The sequence below is a fragment of the Crinia signifera genome, chromosome 9 (assembly GCF_055691185.1).
Source record: "Crinia signifera chromosome 9, ASM5569118v1, whole genome shotgun sequence".
Taxonomy (NCBI): domain Eukaryota; kingdom Metazoa; phylum Chordata; class Amphibia; order Anura; family Myobatrachidae; genus Crinia; species Crinia signifera.
In genome coordinates, this window is record NC_139225.1 from 37,662,329 (window position 1) to 37,683,294 (window position 20,966).

Sequence of the window (20,966 nt, forward strand, 5' to 3'; positions counted from 1 at the left end):
ATGGTCTAGGTCGACATTCAAAAAGGTCGACATGGGGTTTTTCATGTTTATTGAGCCGACAGGCGGTATTTCATGCCCTAATATCCACTAGGGCAGTGATGGCTAACCTTGACACTCCAGCTGTTGTTGAACTACACATCCCAGCATGCCCTGCTACAGTTTTACTATTTGACCATACAAAACCTGATGCAGGGCATACTGGGATCCGGCCCTGCAGATATTCCTAAACCAGTAATGGTACATAATGCAAACACAAATATTTGATGGCCACACACAGGTCAAAAGGCAATAATGAGACTGTTTGTTATTATGAGATAGCATTATCTATTTGGCTTGCACTGGTGCTGTGATTACACCAGTGCAAATAGAGGGACTGTGAACCTAGGATAGGAGGTGAAGACTGCTGAATGAATACACCAGTCACAGTGCAATATCACATCCAAGCAATATACAGGCACAGTATCTCTGTTTATGAAATATAAATCCCTTGTGTCCAGACATAGGCCCCGGAAGATGGTCCAGACACAGGCCCCGGAAGATGGTCCAGACACAGGCTCCGCAGCAAAGTTTTCCTATTGCATTGGTTGATTTGGAACACGCCCTTATGGCTTCAATAAATAAATAAGAGAATAGAAATCTAGGTATATACTGTAGCTGCCATTTAATGCATAGAAGTCAACTGCATGTATATACTGCCCCTAATGATGAGAATATACATAGCAGTCGCCCCAGCATGAAATGCCAGTGGGATGCTGGAATTAGTAGTTCCACAGCAAAAGGTGCTTTAAGCCCGATAGTGAGGTACTTTATATGGGATACCCTATTAAGATCGACTTGCATCATGGGCAGTACAGATGGTGTAATGGTTAGCTTTACTGCCTCACAGCGCTGATGTCACGGGTTCATTTCCCACCATGGCCCTAACTGTGCGGAGTTTGTATATTCTCCCCGTACTTGCGTGGGTTTCCTCCGGGTACTCCGGTTTCCTCCCACAATCCAAAAATATACTGATAGGCTATGTGGCTCCTAACAACATTAACCCTAGAATGTTTGTGTGTGCGTGTACATGTGGTAGGGAAAATAGAGTGTAAGCTCCACTGGGGCAGGGACTGATGTGAGTGTTCATATATTCTCTGTAAAGCACCGCGGAATATGTGTGCGCTATATAAATAACTGTTATTTGGGTTTACCATTAAATGTCGACAGGCCTTATGTCAACACCTGAAATAGGTCGACATGGGTAAAGTCAACACAAGCATTAGGTCGACAATGGGAAGGTCGACAGTCAAAAAGTCGACTTCACGTGTGTGTTTTTTTGAGCCGGCACGTGCCGACAGGCGGTATTTCATGCCCTACCATCCACTATAGCGTGATGGGAGAATACAATAGTGTGCCGAGCGCAGCAAGCAATGTGAGGGGACGCGGTACACTTACACCAGGGGTGAGGAACCTCTTTTTGTGGCAAGGGCCGTTTGTATGGGTAAAAAATACTTTGGGGGCCATATGTAAAAATGTGTCAATTTGTCCTGCTGCAGCCGGCACACGCTCCGGCGCCTGCCGCTGAATAGGACTGACAGTGTCCAGCTGCTGCTGATTATGAGGAATCTCGCGAGAACTACCGACCTCTCACGAGAATTCCCCTGTACTTGACTCCCGGCAAAGCCGCCGGGCCACACAGACCGGCAACTGGGGGCCATATACGGACCGCAGGCCGGAGGTTCCCCAACGCTGACTTAGACTGTGTCCATGTGGACATTCGGGACAAAAAAAAATGAAAAACTCATGTCAACCTTTTGATTGTCAACCTAATGTTTGTGTTGACCTTACGAGTATGTCGACATTACCTATGTCGACCTTCCGTGGTCGACCCAATGACCCATGCCCCTTTATATCATGTATGTGTATTCTGATATTGAACTGCTTTTACAGAACTACATGTGAAATACCAATGTACGGTCACCCGCATCTTGTGCACTGCACATATCTCAGCCTGCCTGGATCAGAGACACTGTGTTTCTGCACCCAGAGAACACACCACGCATGTTCTTCTGCCAGAACACGGTGAGAGGTCTGCATGCAAATGACCAGCACTCATCTTCTCAGTTCATTTTTTGCATAGCAATTAAAAGCAACAGACCATATTGATTCAGCTGTCAGGATATGAGGCTTTGGCAGAGCACTTGTCATAAACCAGGAACCTCGATACATAAAATCCATTTCTCAAGCTGTCAGTATCCGCCGTTAATGTACTTGCATCAGCAAACTTCCTGGATTCCAGGACACAGAGCAAATAATAAAAAGAAAGAAACCCATTGAAATAAAAATCCATCTATACTATGACCTGTTGCAGGCACTCCCCTTGTCACATACCATTCTGCTGCACACACCTAGCCGCGACGTACTGTATGCTGCACTGCAGGTCAGGAATGTGTGGTGCTACTAAATGCCAGTTGCTGCTTTGGAAGCGATAACAAATGAATCGGTGGCATGTATCACGGAGCATACGCTGGGACAAGGCCTTTAAAAGAAGCCCGTCCATGTGAAGTGATCTGCCGGCCCCACTTGTGTTGCACATGTGAGGCCGAATTTCGCAGCGTTGCATGTGGGTTAAATGACGCCCGCTGCTCGCGCTGTAACCTGCCCCCCCTACCCCCGCATGGCTGCAGGTACCAAATCATTGGATGGCTGCCGACCATTGATGATTGGAAGGTACATGAACTCTCTGGTGCCTTAGCTTTGCGTGTTCCCTGTACAGGATGTCAGCTGATCATCCCCGGTAGCTGCGTCACTGTCAAAAGCCCATCGGTTTCCATGGGTGCAGCACTGCAGCCCGTCGCCGATTCCCCACGCCCACCGCCCTGGTAGGAGCGAACGGGATGGCGAACTAGCAGTTTGCCGTGCCCACTCGCGCCCACCATATGCACATGCGCATAAGGAAAATATCGCTCCCCTGTGCGAATACGCAGGGAAGTGAAGCAATCAAAACCAGGCCCAATATCCAATTGGTAAATTGGGCAGCATTGCATGCCCCATAGAAACTTTTGGTCAAACCTCCCACCTGTACCCTTTTATTTGGGACTGTCTCACCCATGGGCACCAGATGGAGGTGCGGGGGCAGTTGGGTTCCCCCCTGTCACACATGCGCAGGGACTTGGGTCATGACCATAGTGACAAAAACGGTAGGCTTGACTTGCGGGAGCATCATTACCTGAAGCCACTCCCCCTTTGGACAAGACCACACCCTTTTTAGCAACGGCTGAGCAAGGGTCCTGACTCCCGTTTAGCAAAAGTGTGGAGGTATGGATGGGAAATGTTCAAACACACACAGACAAGCTGACCCGCACCAAATAATGTACTGGGATTGTAATCACGTGGATGTCAAATTTTTACTCAAGCAGAGAGGACTTTTATATATAATGTTCCTCTCAGGTTGTGGGTGCTATCAAATGATTTTAGAATACGGATTATACGAAAAGAGGAAAGAAGAAATCAGTTCTACTGGGATGCACTCCTTATCCACGTGGTCCCGCAGGACCTAAAAAAGTTTTTTTAAGTTTAATGATATCTTTATTAACAAACAATTACAGACCTATTATTGTAGGTCAATCGTATTAATTGTTGGTGACCTAATATAGAGTCCCTGTGTCAGGGATATTGATGGCGAAGTATTAAAAACAAAGTAATGAATAAAGATTAGAAAAGAAAATCAAGAAGATTAAAATCTGTAAACTGTTGTTTATGATATAGTTTATTCTGATACTTCTTTGATAAGTGTCAGTAAGATTGTACCCGTGTGTGCTTTATAATAAATGATTTAAAGCCGCTCGGTGTGCTGTGTTTTATGCCACTTCCACATTCATTCTGCTAATACGGCTTATTAGATGAATGTTGCGGTTTTCCCCGTTTTTATTTTACACACACTGTTGCAATTGTTTAAATACTGTCCTCTAAGTGAGGTAACAAAATATATATCTGGCTGGATAGATTTGAATCTAGATATTATTAGGGCAGTATTGTTTTAAGCCCAGTCAGGGGTATTTGTGGTATGGTGAGATGCTGTGTTTGGTGTATCACAACTTTATTTTCACATATATTTACCCAACCTGACAGTCAGATATTAATGCTGAAAAGGCAGAGAGATCTTCACTAGTGATAGTATAACTAGTGTCTCTACTGCATCTGCAACAGTTAAATTAATGTTATGGTGCATCAATGTGCACATAAACGGTAAACCGAGTGACACATACAATCAGCACTTATAGCGAGTTGAAATAGAGCAAATGGGGTAGCGGGCGTTAGAAGCACCTTCGCAGCCTGGGTATGTATTCCCTTTAGGTTGGCTGTATGCGCCGGCTTCTTGTACGTAGCTAACTGCCGGAGTCTATTGTTACAGATCTCCGTTGCTCAGTACAGTTCGCAGCCTAGGGATATATTCCCTTGTACTGACTGCGTGTACTTGCGTGTTAATCACGCTTGCTGCCAACAGCTCTAGCTCCCCTGCCCCACTGCAATCTATTCTAATACATATCTATAGTAAAACACAGGTATTAACAAACAAACAGTTTACAGCGATCTGCCAATGCGCATTTCGCTATCTTTAAGCTTTGTCAAGGCTTAATCCAAGACTTAGATTAAGCCTTGACAAAGCTTAAAGATAGCGAAATGCGCATTGGCAGATCGCTGTAAACTGTTTGTTTGTTAATACCTGTGTTTTACTATAGATATGTATTAGAATAGATTGCAGTGGGGCAGGGGAGCTAGCGCTGTCGCAGCAAGCGTGATTAACACGCGAGTACACACAGTCAGTACAAGGGAATATATCCCTAGGCTGCGAACTGTACTGAGCAACGGAGATCTGTAACAATAGACTCCGGCAGTTAGCTACGTACAAGAAGCCGGCGCATACAGCCAACCTAAAGGGAATACATACCCAGGCTGCGAAGGTGCTTCTAACACCCGCTACCCCATTTGCTCTATTTCAACTCGCTATAAGTGCTGATTGTATGTGTCACTCGGTTTACCGTTTATGTGCACATTGATGCACCATAACATTAATTTAACTGTTGCAGATGCAGTAGAGACACTAGTTATACTATCACTAGTGAAGATCTCTCTGCCTTTTCAGCATTAATATCTGACTGTCAGGTTGGGTAAATATATGTGAAAATAAAGTTGTGATACACCAAAGACAGCATCTCACCATACCACAAATACCCCTGACTGGGCTTAAAACAATACTGCCCTAATAATATCTAGATTCAAATCTATCCAGCCAGATATATATTTTGTTACCTCACTTAGAGGACAGTATTTAAACAATTGCAACAGTGTGTGTAAAATAAAAACGGGGAAAACCGCAACATTCATCTAATAAGCCGTATTAGCAGAATGAATGTGGAAGTGGCATAAAACACAGCACACCGAGCGGCTTTAAATCATTTATTATAAAGCACACATGGGTACAATCTTACTGACACTTATCAAAGAAGTATCAGAATAAACTATATCATAAACAACAGTTTACAGATTTTAATCTTCTTGATTTTCTTTTCTAATCTTTATTCATTACTTTGTTTTTAATACTTCGCCATCAATATCCCTGACACAGGGACTCTATATTAGGTCACCAACAATTAATACAATTGACCTACAATAATAAAGTAACAGATGGCCTTTTACCTTTAATTGTTTGTTAATAAAGATATCATTAAACTTAAAAAAACTTTTTTAGGTCCTGCGGGACCACGTGGATGAGGAGTGCATCCCATTAGAACGGATTTCTTCTTTCCTCTTTTCGTATAATGGATGGGAAATGTGCCTGCTGTGGTCCCTTCTTCCTGTATTGGGGGCGGGGTAATTTAAAACTTGTGGGTTCACCCCAAAAGCGCGTGTTTTCAGTGTTATAACCACAAACATAGAATGATGAATGATCTCTAAAGTATAAAATAATTACAATCAAATAAAATGGAACTGAATATATAAAATATGCAACATTTACAAAACTTTACCACAAATAAATCTATTTACCTAGGTTAAAGGATTGCTTCATGCTTATCAATCATCCATGTTCCTAGAGGTTAGCATTCCTGTGTAGAGTTTCTATATTCTCCCAGTAAGTTAATTGGCTCCTGACAAAAATGAACCCTACTGTAGTTTGTAGACATGACAGGGAATATACACTGTAAGCTTCATTGACGAATGTGAAAGGCCAAATATTCTCTGTAAACCGCTGTGGAATACGTGCATACTATATAAGTAACTGTCAATTAATATTAAATTATCTGTACCACGTATGAAGATCACTGCTTTAAGTGTCAGATTTTTATCACCGGCCAATCAGCTACTAACTGTGAAGTTACAGGCTTGGTTTGAAAAATGACAGTTAGGAGCCGATTGGCCGGTGACAAAAACCAGATACTGTATCACTTCACCGAGCTTAATAAATCTACCTCTGAGTTGTTTGACGAATACACACTTTTGTGTCAGTCCCTTAACCTATCAGATAGTGAAACGCAACAACGTGATTTGCCGACACACTTTTTCATATAACATCAGTGGAATAATGGTATCAAAATAAGGTTAGATTTATTTTTACAAAAAAATTGTAAGCAATGTAAATTTACCCTCTGAAAACCGTGACCATGTAAGAGGCTGAGCTCACACATCATACTCTTGCAAGCTGCAATAATGATTTCCAGCTTGCTATGGACAATTATGAGGAAAGCATCCATTCTGCATAGACTGAAATAACGTGAAGGTGACATCTAGTGGTAAAAAGTCAGTGTTGCATCTTAATAAACTATATAAGACACTGGTGCTTGACCAGTGTCTCTCAGACCCCTTTGGTGGCTATAGTAGTACTGTATGTACATCTTTATGGCATCTGCACTATATCACCCCACAAGGAGCTTGTTACAGCCTGTGACTAGGTAACACCCCCCGGCAGTCTGTGTAAATTCTCGCACTGCTCAGGATGATGGAGAGGATAAAGGATGTTAATACCTTTTCATTTTGTATTCTCAAGTGCAGTGCGTAAACACTCCAAATGAAAATCATCCATTTCAATGAAGGGAGAGTGCGTGCCGAAGCCATGTCAATACTCGAGTACTTTTCAAAACACAGCAGCATTTTGGACAAACGTCCAGGTCTCAAAAAAAATAAAAAAAATACTGAAAACGTTAATCAAGGTCCTAAAATGGAAAAGCCCCACTCTGACTCCCCAACAGTGCAGGGCACACACTAAGTAACAATGACTGGCATGTAACCCACCCAATAACAGGCATCCAAGGCCCCTGGTTCCATCTGCTTTGATTTTTCCACTACTCCCTAGCTGTGTGGAGTTTGTATAGTCTCCCTGTGCTTATGTGGGTTCCTCCCACACTCCAAAAATATATGGGTAGGTTAATTGGCTCCCAACAAAGCTTTACATTAGTGTGTGTGTGTATATGTATGTATGTGTTCGTTACATAGACTTTTGAGCCGAGCACCCCACCTCATGGTAGCGATGGGTTTAGAATTTGCACAGACCGACTGAAAACATGCACGGCCGGGTTTCATTGAAGTATTTCCTATTGTTTTTGATTCATTTGTTCTGACTTATTCCAGGTGTCCTGATGACGGGCTCTGGCCCGAAACACTGTTGACGATACTCAGTAAAGTATTTTTCCACTACTAAGTACCTGGAGTGACGCTGCTTCATTCGTTTATATCCAATCACAGGAGTTACTCTCCGGATATATATATATATAGATATCTATATATGTATCTATCTATATATAGATAGATAGATAGATACATATACACATACATACATACTGTACATACATACATACATACATACATACACACACACAGGGCACTCCGCAACTGAGAGTCTTTTGCCACGGTGCTGCACGCAGGAATGGGAGATATATATAGAAGTATAGTGGCATTTTCTGAATGTGGCTCACAAAATAATCTCAACTAGATCATAAAAACTGATGTACTGATATTCTAGAACATGACACAGAAAGAGGACAGTGAAATATGCAGCTTTCAATTGTCTTTATTTAGATTTTAGCATCTTTTTTTTTATTGTAAATTATTATTTGAGAGGAGAGTACCATAAATAGCTATTTACAGAGAGTGGAACTTGTAGGGCGTAGGGAGAAAGGAACAGAGCGAAAGCCTGGGGGTTCCCAAAACAAAGCATTGGCGAGTGGAAGGAATAAGTCAGCCTTAGGGGGTGTAAGCAAGCAAACGGAAGCTTCGGAGGACACAGAAGGAGCCAGACAAGGGGCAAGTTTCATTGGTACATAGGGACCACACAGCTGGATAGGAAGACTTTAGATATCTGACATGAGGGTTGGAACAAGGAGCAGCTCAGGTTTAAAGGTCACACAAAAAAACAGAGGGCTCAGAGGTCAGACAAGAGGACACTGTGAAGTTACAATCAATGAGGACAAGAGTTCGAGTGACGCAGACAAAGATGGTGAAGGGACCACACAGACAAAATGGCAGTTGAAGGAGCAGCAGACGAGAGGGCGGTGGGGTGGTTAGGTGTAGATAGGCTGTTGGGTTGCTGGAGATTCATGCACACAAGGCTTGGTCTGTAGGCAGCCTCCCCCCATGTTACTGCATAGGAAATAGGCAGAGTAGCAGGCCTCTGCAACACAAGGGGAAGTCTCGGGGTAATCACAAAATACACCTCACGCCATTTGGTTTCACAAAAGGATGAGCTCTTCACAGCCCCCCTGAGAGAAGAAAGTAGGGGATGATTCAGTGAAGATCTGCCACAGGCAGGATCGGTCCAAGTTCCTGCGACTGACGGACATGAGGTTCGGGGCAGCATGTGTTGGGTGTCTGTGCGTTTCTGTGTACAGAGATTAGCGGCTATCTCTTCGCTGTGTTGGCGTGTTGAAGCAGGAGGCACAAAGAGGTCAGACAATGATGGGATTGGTCACTCAGCGAGTGGACCCCCCTCCCCTGGAGAAAAGTTGTCAGTGCTGAATCCATGCTGAAGCATATAAAAGGTCCATACTCAGTCACAGCCCTCCGATGAACACCCTTCAAGGCACGGAGCAGCCAATCCTTGACGTTAACCTGCGATCCAGAGGACAGGGAGAGGGGAGATGGCAGAAGTCCAGGGGAGTGGGAGGCAGGGACCAAGTCTCTCCATGTTACCTGGAGGACGGACTGCTGCACTCAGAGGCAGGGCAGCAAAACTGATGGACAACCTCCTCCTCGTCGTCATCACCACCCCTGCGGAGAGACACAGGGGGAGCAGAGTGGGAGGTAAAGATGTAGGGGTGTTTCCATTGCAACGTGAGAGATGGTAGCGAGTCTGTGGTCAGAGAAACTTGGTGACATGAAACAACCCATGAAAATGACGGCAGGAAGCAGGGACACGAATCACGAACAAGTAAAATTCCAGTGAAGATAGGGATGAGATGAGGCAAGGCTGGCTGGAGACGACGGTGAGGAGGAACTTGGGTTAACAGAGGATGCTATGAAAGTAGATGAGCACAGATGGATGATCTAGAACAGGGGTGGCCAAACCGGTCCTCGAGATCTACCAACGATCCACGTTTTCCAAAACACCTAGCTGGTGCACAGCTGTCGTCATTACTAACTAACATTTTTAAACATGCGTCATCATTCCTACTATAGATCCTCAGGTCGCCTGAAACACATGAACTGTTGGTAGATCTTGAGGACATATTTGGCCACCCCTGGTCTAGAGTAGGTCCTAATAAGTATTTCATGAAATGACTCGAGTTGCACATAGTATAGTTCGATTGCCTTACAGGAAATGGAGGCTCTCTGGCAGCGATGGAACTACCAGGCCCAGCATGCCTTGCCATTGTAATTCCATAACAGAGGGAGAAATGCCGGTACTTGTTTCCTATCTGGGCGCCCACTAAGTTAATTGCGCACCATGCTATTCTCCGTAGAGAAATCGGATCGCATCGCATCGTACACATACACGATATTGAACGATGCGATGCGATGCGATGCGATCCGATTCGATTTCCCATAGGAAACAATGTTAAATGGCTCAATTTAGCCAAATTATCATAGGAACAATAGTAAATGGGCCAAAAACACCCCTGAACATTGAAATGTCCCCCCAAAAGTAGTTGACGCCACCCCGCCATCAACGTTAACCCGAAGCGTGGCGAGCGCAGCGAGCCCGCGAGGGGCGGCGGTACGCGTCCTCCGACCTTTTCATGCCCTACTATCCACGTCGGCGTGGAGTGAGAATAGAATAGTGTGGCGAGCGCAGCGAGCCACCGAGCCCGAAGCGTGGCGAGCGCAGCGAGCCCCGCGAGGGGACGCGGATACCTTCACAGGTAAACGCGTCCCTTCGCGGGCTTCCCAGGTGTCCGCGTCGCCCGCGAGGGGACGCGTATAACTGTGAAGGTATCCGCGTCCCCTCGCGGGGCTCGCTGCGCTCGCCACGCTTCGGGCTCGGTGGCTCGCTGCGCTCGCCACACTATTCTATTCTCACTCCACGCCGACGTGGATAGTAGGGCATGAAAAGGTCGGAGGACGCGTACCGCCGCCCCTCGCGGGCTCGCTGCGCTCGCCACGCTTCGGGTTCACGTTGATGGCGGGGTGGCGTAAACTACTTTTGGGGGGACATTTCAATGTTATGGGGTGTTTTTGGCCCATTTACTATTGTTCCTATGAGAATTTGGCTAAATTGAGCCATTTCACATTGTTTCCTATGGGAAATCGAATCGGATCGCATCGCATCGCATCGTTCAATATCGTGTATGTGTACGATGCGATTCGATCCGATTTCATTACGGTGCCGTACGTAGAAAACCTGGGCGCCCAGATAGGAAACAAGTACCGAAATGCCTAAAACCTAAACAGGTGACTTTGCTGAGAGTCGCCATTTAAACCTGAAAACATCAGAAGTGTCTCTTCTTACTGATCAGAAGTAAATGTTACCAAACTCTATTTTAATCATACACGTTTATGTATACAGGTTTCATTAATGGGACAAGATCATGAAACAAATGAAGTATAAGACCGTTATAGCTAATTACAGCTAATAGTCTTTAGCCAAAAAGCTAGAGCAGAACCCACCCTGCAAGAATCTTCTATCCTAGTCACTCAAAACACTGAAGCTGATGTACTGTGGCAGGAAGATAAGATGGTGTGCTGACACATTCCTGGGTCACAACCAGAGTCAAATGCATTTTATCAGTGACAGGAATCCCCTTGCTCTACGTTGTCTCACGTTACTGGGTGTAGTAGAAAGGGGACTATATCATCTCAATACAGCCTGTGTCTGTGTTCTAGGAAAGTTGGATTAGAATGGGTAGCTAATGGCCTTGCAGATAAGGGGTAAACAAGAATGAAGACCCAGGAAATGTTAACTATATATTACTATTATTATTGGTATAATTTTGATTAATGAAGCTGCAATAAAAACAGTGCAGTATCCCCCAAGATGGACCCCCAGGTAATCCTACATGCAGCTCTTCAATGTAGGAAACTACAAATATCATCTTCAAATAGGGGAAGAGGGTTGAACAAGAGAGATGACCAATCACAAGCCACAGTCTCTTCACTGCTGTCTCTGTCTCTGATTGGTCTACCTGCTCAACCGCATACATCAAGGCTAAGAGAGCAACGGAGAAGCCCCATTAAAAATGGCTGACCAAAGTAATTCCCAGTGCTCTGACTTGGAAGCAAGTTTGAAAAATACTTCCAACTATTGGAACTTTCCAACTAATAAACCATTTTATATTTAATAGTTCTAAGCAGAATGGCTTAGTCATTCTGGACAAGCAGTCAGCGCACATTTACATGCATTAGATCTGTGTTAGGTCTCTAGTTAAACAAAAAAACATCAGGCCTATAGCAAGTTATTATGGGGAAAACAATTATTTAACACAGACCTACATCCAGTGATCCCAATGGGTTTTGGGTATAGGGCACTTACTAAAATGTCACTGCTTCCAATGGGATGACAGGCTATGTTTCAGTGAACTTTGGTTCACTTTATGTCTCAATGAAGCCACAGTTTCCTATTAAATGGATATTAGCCAAGCACACAAAATGGCTGCCTGCATTTTGTGTAGGTGCCAAGTATGGTTTAATGACACAGAACACTCCCTATATTACAGAAAACAAGACATGCAAACACAGAGATTCCACATCAATAAAATATTCAGAAGAAACATTCTATATATAGGATATAGTTTATAAAAAAAAAAAAAAAAAAACATTGTTTCATGATAATGTCCCAATAAGGTATTTTGCCATTTTAGAGTTCGATGCCACCACTTAAACAAGATTTTGATATGTTGAGACTGAATATAACACATTACAGGTGGCGCAAATTGTTATATACTGCAATTGACCTATTTCAGTAGCACAAGTAAACTGTACTATCGCTGTTTTGATTGGTTATAAATCTGCCTTCTTTACACTTCCTTAATTTAAATGGGAACTAAACACAAATATGAGAACTTGAATGTGATTAATATGATGAAACTTATTTTATGAAAGTCTTTACATTTAACAATAACTAAGCTATTTTTCCTGGTTGTAGTTCCCATTTATTAGAAACCACCTTGCCTTCTGTTCCCACCATCCAAATTCTGAGGAGAATTTTTACCAGTTTATTACTTTGATGGAGCCGGCATCCTCCATTAATGTGGAAAAGAGAAAAAAGTAGCAGGGAACCTACCACTCTTGATATGTGGTCACTGTCTACATACAGTGGAGTCCGCCATCTTGCAAACTAAACCAATACAGAAAGGACTTTAATGACAACAATTCCTCAGGAATTAGTGGGGGTGATGTCATTGGTGCCCAGTAGGATCATGAGCTGCAGAGTTATAAATATTGGTTCAGCCGACAAAATGGTAGTCTGAGGTCTACACATAAGTTATGGACTCCATTTTGAGAAAGACTCAAATGCTTTCCCCAAATACCCCCTATTTGACCTTGAAGGCATAATTCCTTCTTTTTTTCTTTAGACTTGTACAGGAAAGGAGGCTGCCATTTATGGGCAGAGTCAATAGTTTGTGTAGGGACTACTTACATGACTGAGGCACCAGCTAAAAATTCCTCAGGCGTCAGAATGTTTCCAGCTTGTAATAAGCTGCATTTGCATAAATATTAATATGGACATCCGATTGGCTGCATCTGCTATGTATAGGTAACAGGTACCCTTCTAATGTGCATCACAGACTGAAGCAACACCACAACAAAGACTGTCAAAAGACGGGTTTCATTATAAATCAGCTGAGCAGAGGATGGTGGGAACCAAGAAAGACTTGGTAAGACTCTAGGTTGGAGTGGTGGTGGGCTGTAGATGTGTTGAATTGCAATGATGGTGTTAATCAATGAGATTACAAACACGTGACATATGTGTTGGAAGACAGTATATGGGTGCAGGAGGTGATGTCACCGGCCCAGTCTGTGAGGGGCACTGGACCAGTCTGTGTTGGGATGAAGGGGGGAGGGGTGGGGGCAGTGTGAAGCCTGCCGCTCCAGCTCTTACCTGCAGTCAGTGTGCCTGACGGGGGGGGCTAGCTGCATGCAGAGCTGCGACTGAGCGGGGCAGCAGTACTGGTGGAGAGTGTGAGACGAGGAAGACCTACAGGGTACAGAGAAAGGGGGGATGGAGGGAGAGAAATAGGAAAAGAATGGAGGTCAGGGGATAGAAAAGGGAGGAAGGAGAGAAAGATTTTGAAAAAAAGAGGACAAGAAGAGGGGGGGGATTTGGGGGAGGGAGAGAGAAAAAGAAAAAAAAACACAGAGTCAAGAAAAAGACAGAACTCAAACACAAGACAACAGTGACAGCGTTGATCCTAAGACAGGACACATGGGCCCAAATAAGAGGCAAACACACAGCTCGGACCAGCAAAAGTGCAGTATTTACCCTAGGAGTCAGCTGGGCATTGCCAATGCTGTTCAGGGATGCATGCCTAACAGTTTGACTACTTTGTCTTAAATCAACCACCTACTGTTGAGAAACGTATACAAATTGAGGGGGGCATTCGCTTGCTGTGCCCTAGGCAGGATGAAAACTACATAACAGCCCCAGCCAATCCCTTCTTTTACTGTAATTATGAAAGCCGCTTCCTCCCAGCTATCTTCCCTCCGTGCGCTCGCACGGGGTGTACAGGAAATAAAATCTGGAACAGTGACAGGAGACAGACGGCCAGCACCAGCTTGAAGGTATCTCCAAGAAGCACTGCATGACATAGATTGTAATCTGTAACAGTCAGAGGACACCACAACTATAATAAACCTGTCACCAGAAAACGCTGGAAACCGCCATTGTGTGGGCAGGCTTAACAAACAATCTACAGTATAGCAGGCAAGTTCCATCATGCCTTGCAACAGTTTTGCGATTAGGGAATATTAATACTTTGGCAAAGCATGCTGGGATGTGTAGTTTTACAACATCTGTTTGATCCTGACTGGTCTAAGGGTAAAATCATTAAGTTTGCTTGGTTTTTACGCTGCTGCTGCTGCTGCTGCTGCTGCTGCTGCTGCTGCTGCTGCTGCTGCTGCTGCTGCTGCTGCTGCTGCTGCTGCTGCTGCTGCTGCTGCTGCTGCTGCTGCTGCTGCTGCTGCTGCTGCTGCTGCTGCTGCTGCTGCTGCTGCTGCTGCTGCTGCTGCTGCTGCTGCTGCTGCTGCTGCTGCTGCTGCTGCTGCTGCTGCTGCTGCTGCTGCTGCTGCTGCTGCTGCTGCTGCTGCTGCTGCTGCTGCTGCTGCTGCTGCTGCTGCTGCTGCTGCTGCTGCTGCTGCTGCTGCTGCTGCTGCTGCTGCTGCTGCTGCTGCTGCTGCTGCTGCTGCTGCTGCTGCTGCTGCTGCTGCTGCTGCTGCTGCTGCTGCTGCTGCTGCTGCTGCTGCTGCTGCTGCTGCTGCTGCTGCTGCTGCTGCTGCTGCTGCTGCTGCTGCTGCTGCTGCTGCTGCTACTACTTGGCACATTACTTGTTCCTGCTTTCAGTTCTATAGAGGTGTGGGCAACACACCAACAAGGTTTTCTCCCTTAATAACCTGCTATGGGCGATGCCTCACAGTGCACATTGTGACAAACAATCGTCAGGCTAAATACCACCTTTTTTTACTAGGGGCCAAGGAACAGATGTTCTGTCCAAAAAATGAACAAAGGGGATACTCCGTAGATATTAATATATTTTAAGACAATCCTTAATGTGTACCACTCACATGCAAACAGAGGGTGGCCACCATTTTATGCTGAACCAATATTTAAGAAAATTCAAAAAATCTAGTCATCTAAAAGATCACCTCCATTTCTAAGATGATTGGTTTGTCTCACAAAATGGCTGTCCCCACTGTGTAACTCAGTGATGCATTAGTAAACCAATAGACTGCATTGTAATAGCTACTAGATTAGACATAAAATACCTGTATCCGCAGTATGTAGGTGTTAGACTCACATTAAGATCAGCAATGGATAAGACACCAGATATTTGTTAATTGTATGCATAAAGGGCAACTAAACACAACTTTTAACATCCAACTGATGCTATGTACAATGTACGCTCAAAAAGGACTGTATCTACAGGTGTCTACATGTGTGTAATATTTCCAAGAAATGGAATTTGGATTAAAAAAAAAACCCTCCCAATTCCAATGCACTTCATTGGGGTGTTCATTGTTGGTTGTGTGGCACTTTTTCGGTCTTGATTTATTGCAAGCACCGTCCTCTGACCAAAATGTAAAAATGCAAGTAAATATAAAACTGCGAGTAAATAATAATTTAAAAAAAACAACATACAAAACATATCACCCCAATCCAAACACCTACAGGTCTCATTATAAACCTATAGGCACCCAACATGCACAACACAACCACAAACTGCTACGGCTACACAACCCAATAGACACAAGAGACTCAGCTGTGACTACGTTACATACAGTAAAGGAGAGACAGTAAGAGAAGAGAAAGAGAGATGAACAATGAGACAGATATAGGAATGGGAGCATGTAGAAATGGTTACAAGTTAGGAAATGGATGGTTCAGGGAAACTGGGTAAAAGGGTAAGAGCACTAAAAAAAGGCATAAGAGTTGCCTATACAAGAGGGATACAAAGTTGTTTCCACCAATGAAACCACCAATCTATTCGCATGATGCTACAACTGGATAGTTTATAACCATGCAGGGTGCAAACTCAGATTGTGCACAGCGGTGTAGACGGAAACCTTGACACATAATTTTACTTTACTCAAAAGCTGACTATTAGAAGAGTTGTCGAACCATAGACCAGTGGATCTATGGTGGCAGAGGTCTCAAAACAGAAATGGAGAAGAAAGAAAAGAGCACAATTTAAATAGATAGTCTCTTCTACAGTCCGTATGTGAGTGGTCATGTGGTAATGGAAGGAACTTGGAAAAGAAGAAAATGGATAGGCTCAAGTATTAGTCACACCCATTGGCCACTAGGAATTCAGGTGATTTTACCAGTTATCCTATAAAATATGAGGCTGTTGCAGGTATCATTGTATGGGTTTGAACGGCTCGCGATCCAAAATGAGTTCAGCAGATTAAGTCGCCCACATTCAGATCTCATCTATATTGAGCAATGCATGCCTGTATGTTATATGCCTGCTTGCAGGTGCATTGTTATCACCTAGCACAGATGAAAGCGCACAGATATGAGGACATCTAGAAAATCAGGAGAACACCCAGAGGCATCTTGAGATGGTTACAGCCCTGCATAGCAGACCATAGACATTTTTCTTGTGTTCACTTCTGTTAAACGCAATAAATTCAAATGACTCTGCATTTAGGCCCCGGAATCTGCGTGGACCCATGTTCTCATACAGTCCTTACCCCAATGACAGGTGAAAGGTACTAGCAAAGCGGATTAATTACATTTTCCTTTCAAATAATGGTACTTGTTTTATTGGATTTTTTTTTCTTTAAATAACTTTCATCCAAATGCAGCCTGTCAAGTCGCCGGGAACTACTGACACTGTCTTTGTCCAATAGTTATTAGTAAGGTGTACAAACCTTTGCTTAGGTTAGCGGTTCCTGCAGAAAGTCTGGACAGGAGTTTAGCAGTTTAGCACGGAGGGGTGTCTATGCAAGAGAGAAGTCTATGTAATAGGTAACCGGATGAATTAGACAATTTTACATTGGCGTTGACCAGCTTTGAACGTGAATAAGCCTTAAGTATAGATTTGTACATCCAGTGGAGAGATGTAGGGGCCGAGATGTACTAAGCTAGAAAAGTGATAAAATGGAGAACGCTAAACAACCAGTAAATCAGCTCCTAACTGCCATGTCACAAGTGTGTTTGAAAAGTGATAGGTAGGATCTGATTTGTTGGATGTTTACCACTCTCCATTTTATCACTTTCCAAGGCATCTCACACATCTCGCCCCGAGTGTTTTTAAATAGTCTCAAAAGTAAAGATTTCGGCTTTCATTTTTGCAGATTATATAGACCAGGGATGGGGAGCCTTTGTCCCTCCAGCTGTTGTTGAACTACACATCCCAGCATGCCCTGCAACAGTTTTAGCATGGCCAAATAGCAAAACTGTTGCAGGGCATGCTGGGATGTGTAGTTCAACAACAGCTGAAGGGTCAAAGGTTCCCCATCCCTGATATAAACTAATAATATAAAAAATAGAGTTGGCAATGATCTATAACACGTCATTCATAGACCTCTCTGGATAATATTGCAAAGTATTGGATATAGCTACCAATGGTGCATGCTCTGGAATGCAAAAGAAAAAAAATGAATTGAAATAAAGGGCCTTATGCGTAAGAGAGTTGGAAGGTTTGTGTAATGTGCAAAAGTAGTTCATTAATGTTTGCTAAAAGATGCAATGGGTGGTAGAGCAGCTGGGTGGTAGGGGCCCAACAGTTCACATTTACCAGGTCACCTGTGGACTTCGAAAATGTAACAGTTAGTGGTACACATTGCACGGCTGGGTGACTTGGAAAACCTGAATTGTATGGCGTACTTGAGGACCGATCAAAAATGGAAAAAAAGTAGTGTGTGTGCGTGGTGCGCAACCAATCAGCAGCTGACACGGGGTTGTCAGACCCCAAGGGGTAAAAGGATAAAAAAGCAAGAAGTGCCAGCGCTGGCTATACCAATGAATGGATCAGACGGTTCTCAAAAGTATAACAAATTTAATAATGCAGTATAATATACAATGATAAATAAAACATAAAAAAATAAGATTAAAAAGGTGTGAATCAAATAGACTGAATGTCCAATATTTTCTTTAAAAAGAATATCACCGGGATATTTGGATAAATAGGCACTTATTGACTGACACATATGTTACCATCCTGGGTGGTCTGGTTGGTAGCAAGTGCTCCTGAAGAAGCCGGATTCACAAACCTTCCGGGGAAACGCGTTGAGCTGCACAATACCTGGCCGACTGACTCCATCTCTGACCATTTGGTGACTGGTCCGATCCACCCACAGATTCTCCTCAATCAATACTGGACCTGTCTTATTGGGATAACAGCACGATCCCTAATTTTTTCCAGCAAAACAAGAGGCAATCAGTACAAGTGGGAACCGTGAGTCCTTGAAATTATAGGACACCTAAGGACACAATCGATCACCAGTCTGGATTCATCTACCAACCAGACCACCCAGGATGGTAACATATATGTCAGTCAATAAGTGCCTATTTATCCAAATATCCCGGTGATATTCTTTTTAAAGAAAATATTGGACATTCAGTCTATTTGATTCACACCTTTTTAATCTTATTTTTTTTATGTTTTTTTTATCATTGTATATTATACTGCATTATTAAATTTGTTATACTTTTGAGAACCGTCTGATCCATTCATTGGTATAGCCAGCGCTGACTCTTCTTGCTTTTTTGTACTTGAGGACCGAGGTTGGGAACCACTGATTCAGTAGGACAGAAGACCGTTCTCTTGTCAAAACCATCAATGAAGACTCTAAAAAACAACTGTGCTAGATAACGATGAAGCGACGTACTACAGTAAGAATGTTACTTGCCCTTTAAACGATCAATAAATCATATGGGTAGAGTAGTCGCCAATCACATGGCAGCTTTATGTGCATATTGACAAATGGCTCATTAATATAGTTGGGTTACGGCTCACTACAAGTACATGCACGGTCAAAACACAAAGCCATAGCACCAGACATCTGAAATAATATGCTTATAAGGTCATCCATCCCTTTCAGATCATAGCCAGAAATAATGTGGCCTTTCACAAGAACCTCGGAGATGCCTGCCTTTATGGTAAACCGATAGGTGACATTGGTTTCACTCTCAAAAAGGCTGCATCCAATGCACACAAGCAATGGATCATCGTATAGGTCGGTGGTCCTCAACCTCAGTCCTCAAGGACCCCCAAAAGTTCATGTTTTACAGATTACCTGGCAGGTGCACAGGTGCACTCATTACTCACTTACACATTTTAAAAGATCCTCAGGTAAAGCAAATTATTTTACTTGTAATTCTGTGTGGAGAACTGGAAAACATGGGAGTACTTGAGGACCTGGTATAGGTGGCTTTTAAAAGCATTATTATTGGAAAAGGTATTTAACTACTTACACCAAAATATTGCTGATGCTAAAATTATTGCAGGAGCTTATATAAAAATATTGGACAATTAAATACATTACCATTCTTTTTTGTTTGAAATGTCAGCCGCTCAATTAAAAAGTACCTGCTCCAGAAGATCCACAAGAGGGCGCTCTCTAACAGCATGTAACCTGACACATACGTGGAGATGCCAAGATTCTTGTGCTCCTTGCTTAAATAATTTGACGTCATAAATTTTCATTTTACATTGGCCCAGATGCGTCGTATTCCTCTACCATGTGAAAAATGTAATGAACAGATTATATCAATGTCTATAAATATCATATTATGCAGATTATTGTATAATCCCTACCCCATAGGAGTTTACCATCTAAAATTTTTCTGTTACACAAAACTGTTCTATCAATATAAAAGCAGAGACCAATATCTACCCTTAGAAATTGCTAAACCATAAATCCTCCAAAAAAGGATTTACAGTACAGCCTAATTCTGATCACACGCAATGGTATGGTTCGTGGAGCTGAGCAGTTTTTTTGCTACTAAAAAACATTAAAATCCCAATGCATTGATAAGCTAAGCAATGAAGATAGGTTAGCAACAGCAGACAAAATGGCCGCCTCCCCTGCAGATGGCAGGTGTTGATATAGTAGAACACTGTGGAAGGCACACGCACATCTAAGGTTGCTCATAGCAACCAGGAAGTGGGCGAGCAGCTGACAACCGGTGAAGTCAGCTGCTCGCCCCCCGCACCATCGTGCCATTATCATGACACACCCAGCATTAGCATGGGAATGCCCATGAAACGCTGGGAGTTCCCAGATGCAAATGGGCCGGCCTGTTGCCTTACGCCCTCAATGCAGCTGCCGATCAATCAGAAATGACCCTGCGCATACGCCCACCATCGATGCCCTTGCGAAGATACTGGTCCGTGCGAATGGACCAGAATAAGGGCAACTGTGGTAGATGGCACCCAGGAAGGGGGTGGGAGGCGACAGAGCCCACCCCTCCCCTCAAACAATCAAATATCTGTTAAAAAAATGAAATGTGTTCTCAAGGGATACAGTCATTTGGTCTACTACAGTATGTTGGTCGACAAGCATTGGGTCAACACTATTAGGTCAACATGGAGATAGGTCGACGCAAGCATTAGGACGACAGTCAAGAGGTGGACATGGGGTTTTTCACTGTTTTTTTGAGCCGACATGTGCCGACAGGCACTATTGCATAGTGTGCCAGATGCACTTTAAACTGTGTCCATGTCGACTGTGTCAACATTTGAGTAAAAAAAAAACATGAAAAACCCCATGTCCACCTTTTGACCGTCAACCTAATGTCCTGTCGACCTAGACCCATATCGACCTAATGGTGTGGACCTAATGCTTGTAGACCAACATACTGTAGACCAAATGATCTCAACTCGTTCTCAATAGGC

The 20,966-nt window shown here is 43.6% G+C and overlaps 1 protein-coding gene across 6 annotated transcripts in view; it reads right to left on the reverse strand.

Annotated features, from left to right (window-relative positions):
* The window catches only part of IQSEC2 (IQ motif and Sec7 domain ArfGEF 2), a 188,653-nt gene that overhangs the window by 85,766 nt on the left and 81,921 nt on the right, over window positions 1-20,966 (reverse strand). For 4 of the 6 annotated variants that reach the window (XM_083158839.1, XM_083158842.1, XM_083158845.1 and 1 more), the window contains one exon: window positions 13,508-13,603. The exons of the other annotated variants lie outside the window; for them this stretch is intronic. In XM_083158839.1, coding sequence (XP_083014965.1) covers window positions 13,508-13,603 — 96 coding nt within the window. The remainder of the gene's footprint in view (window positions 1-13,507; window positions 13,604-20,966) is intronic. 6 annotated transcript variants of the gene reach the window in all.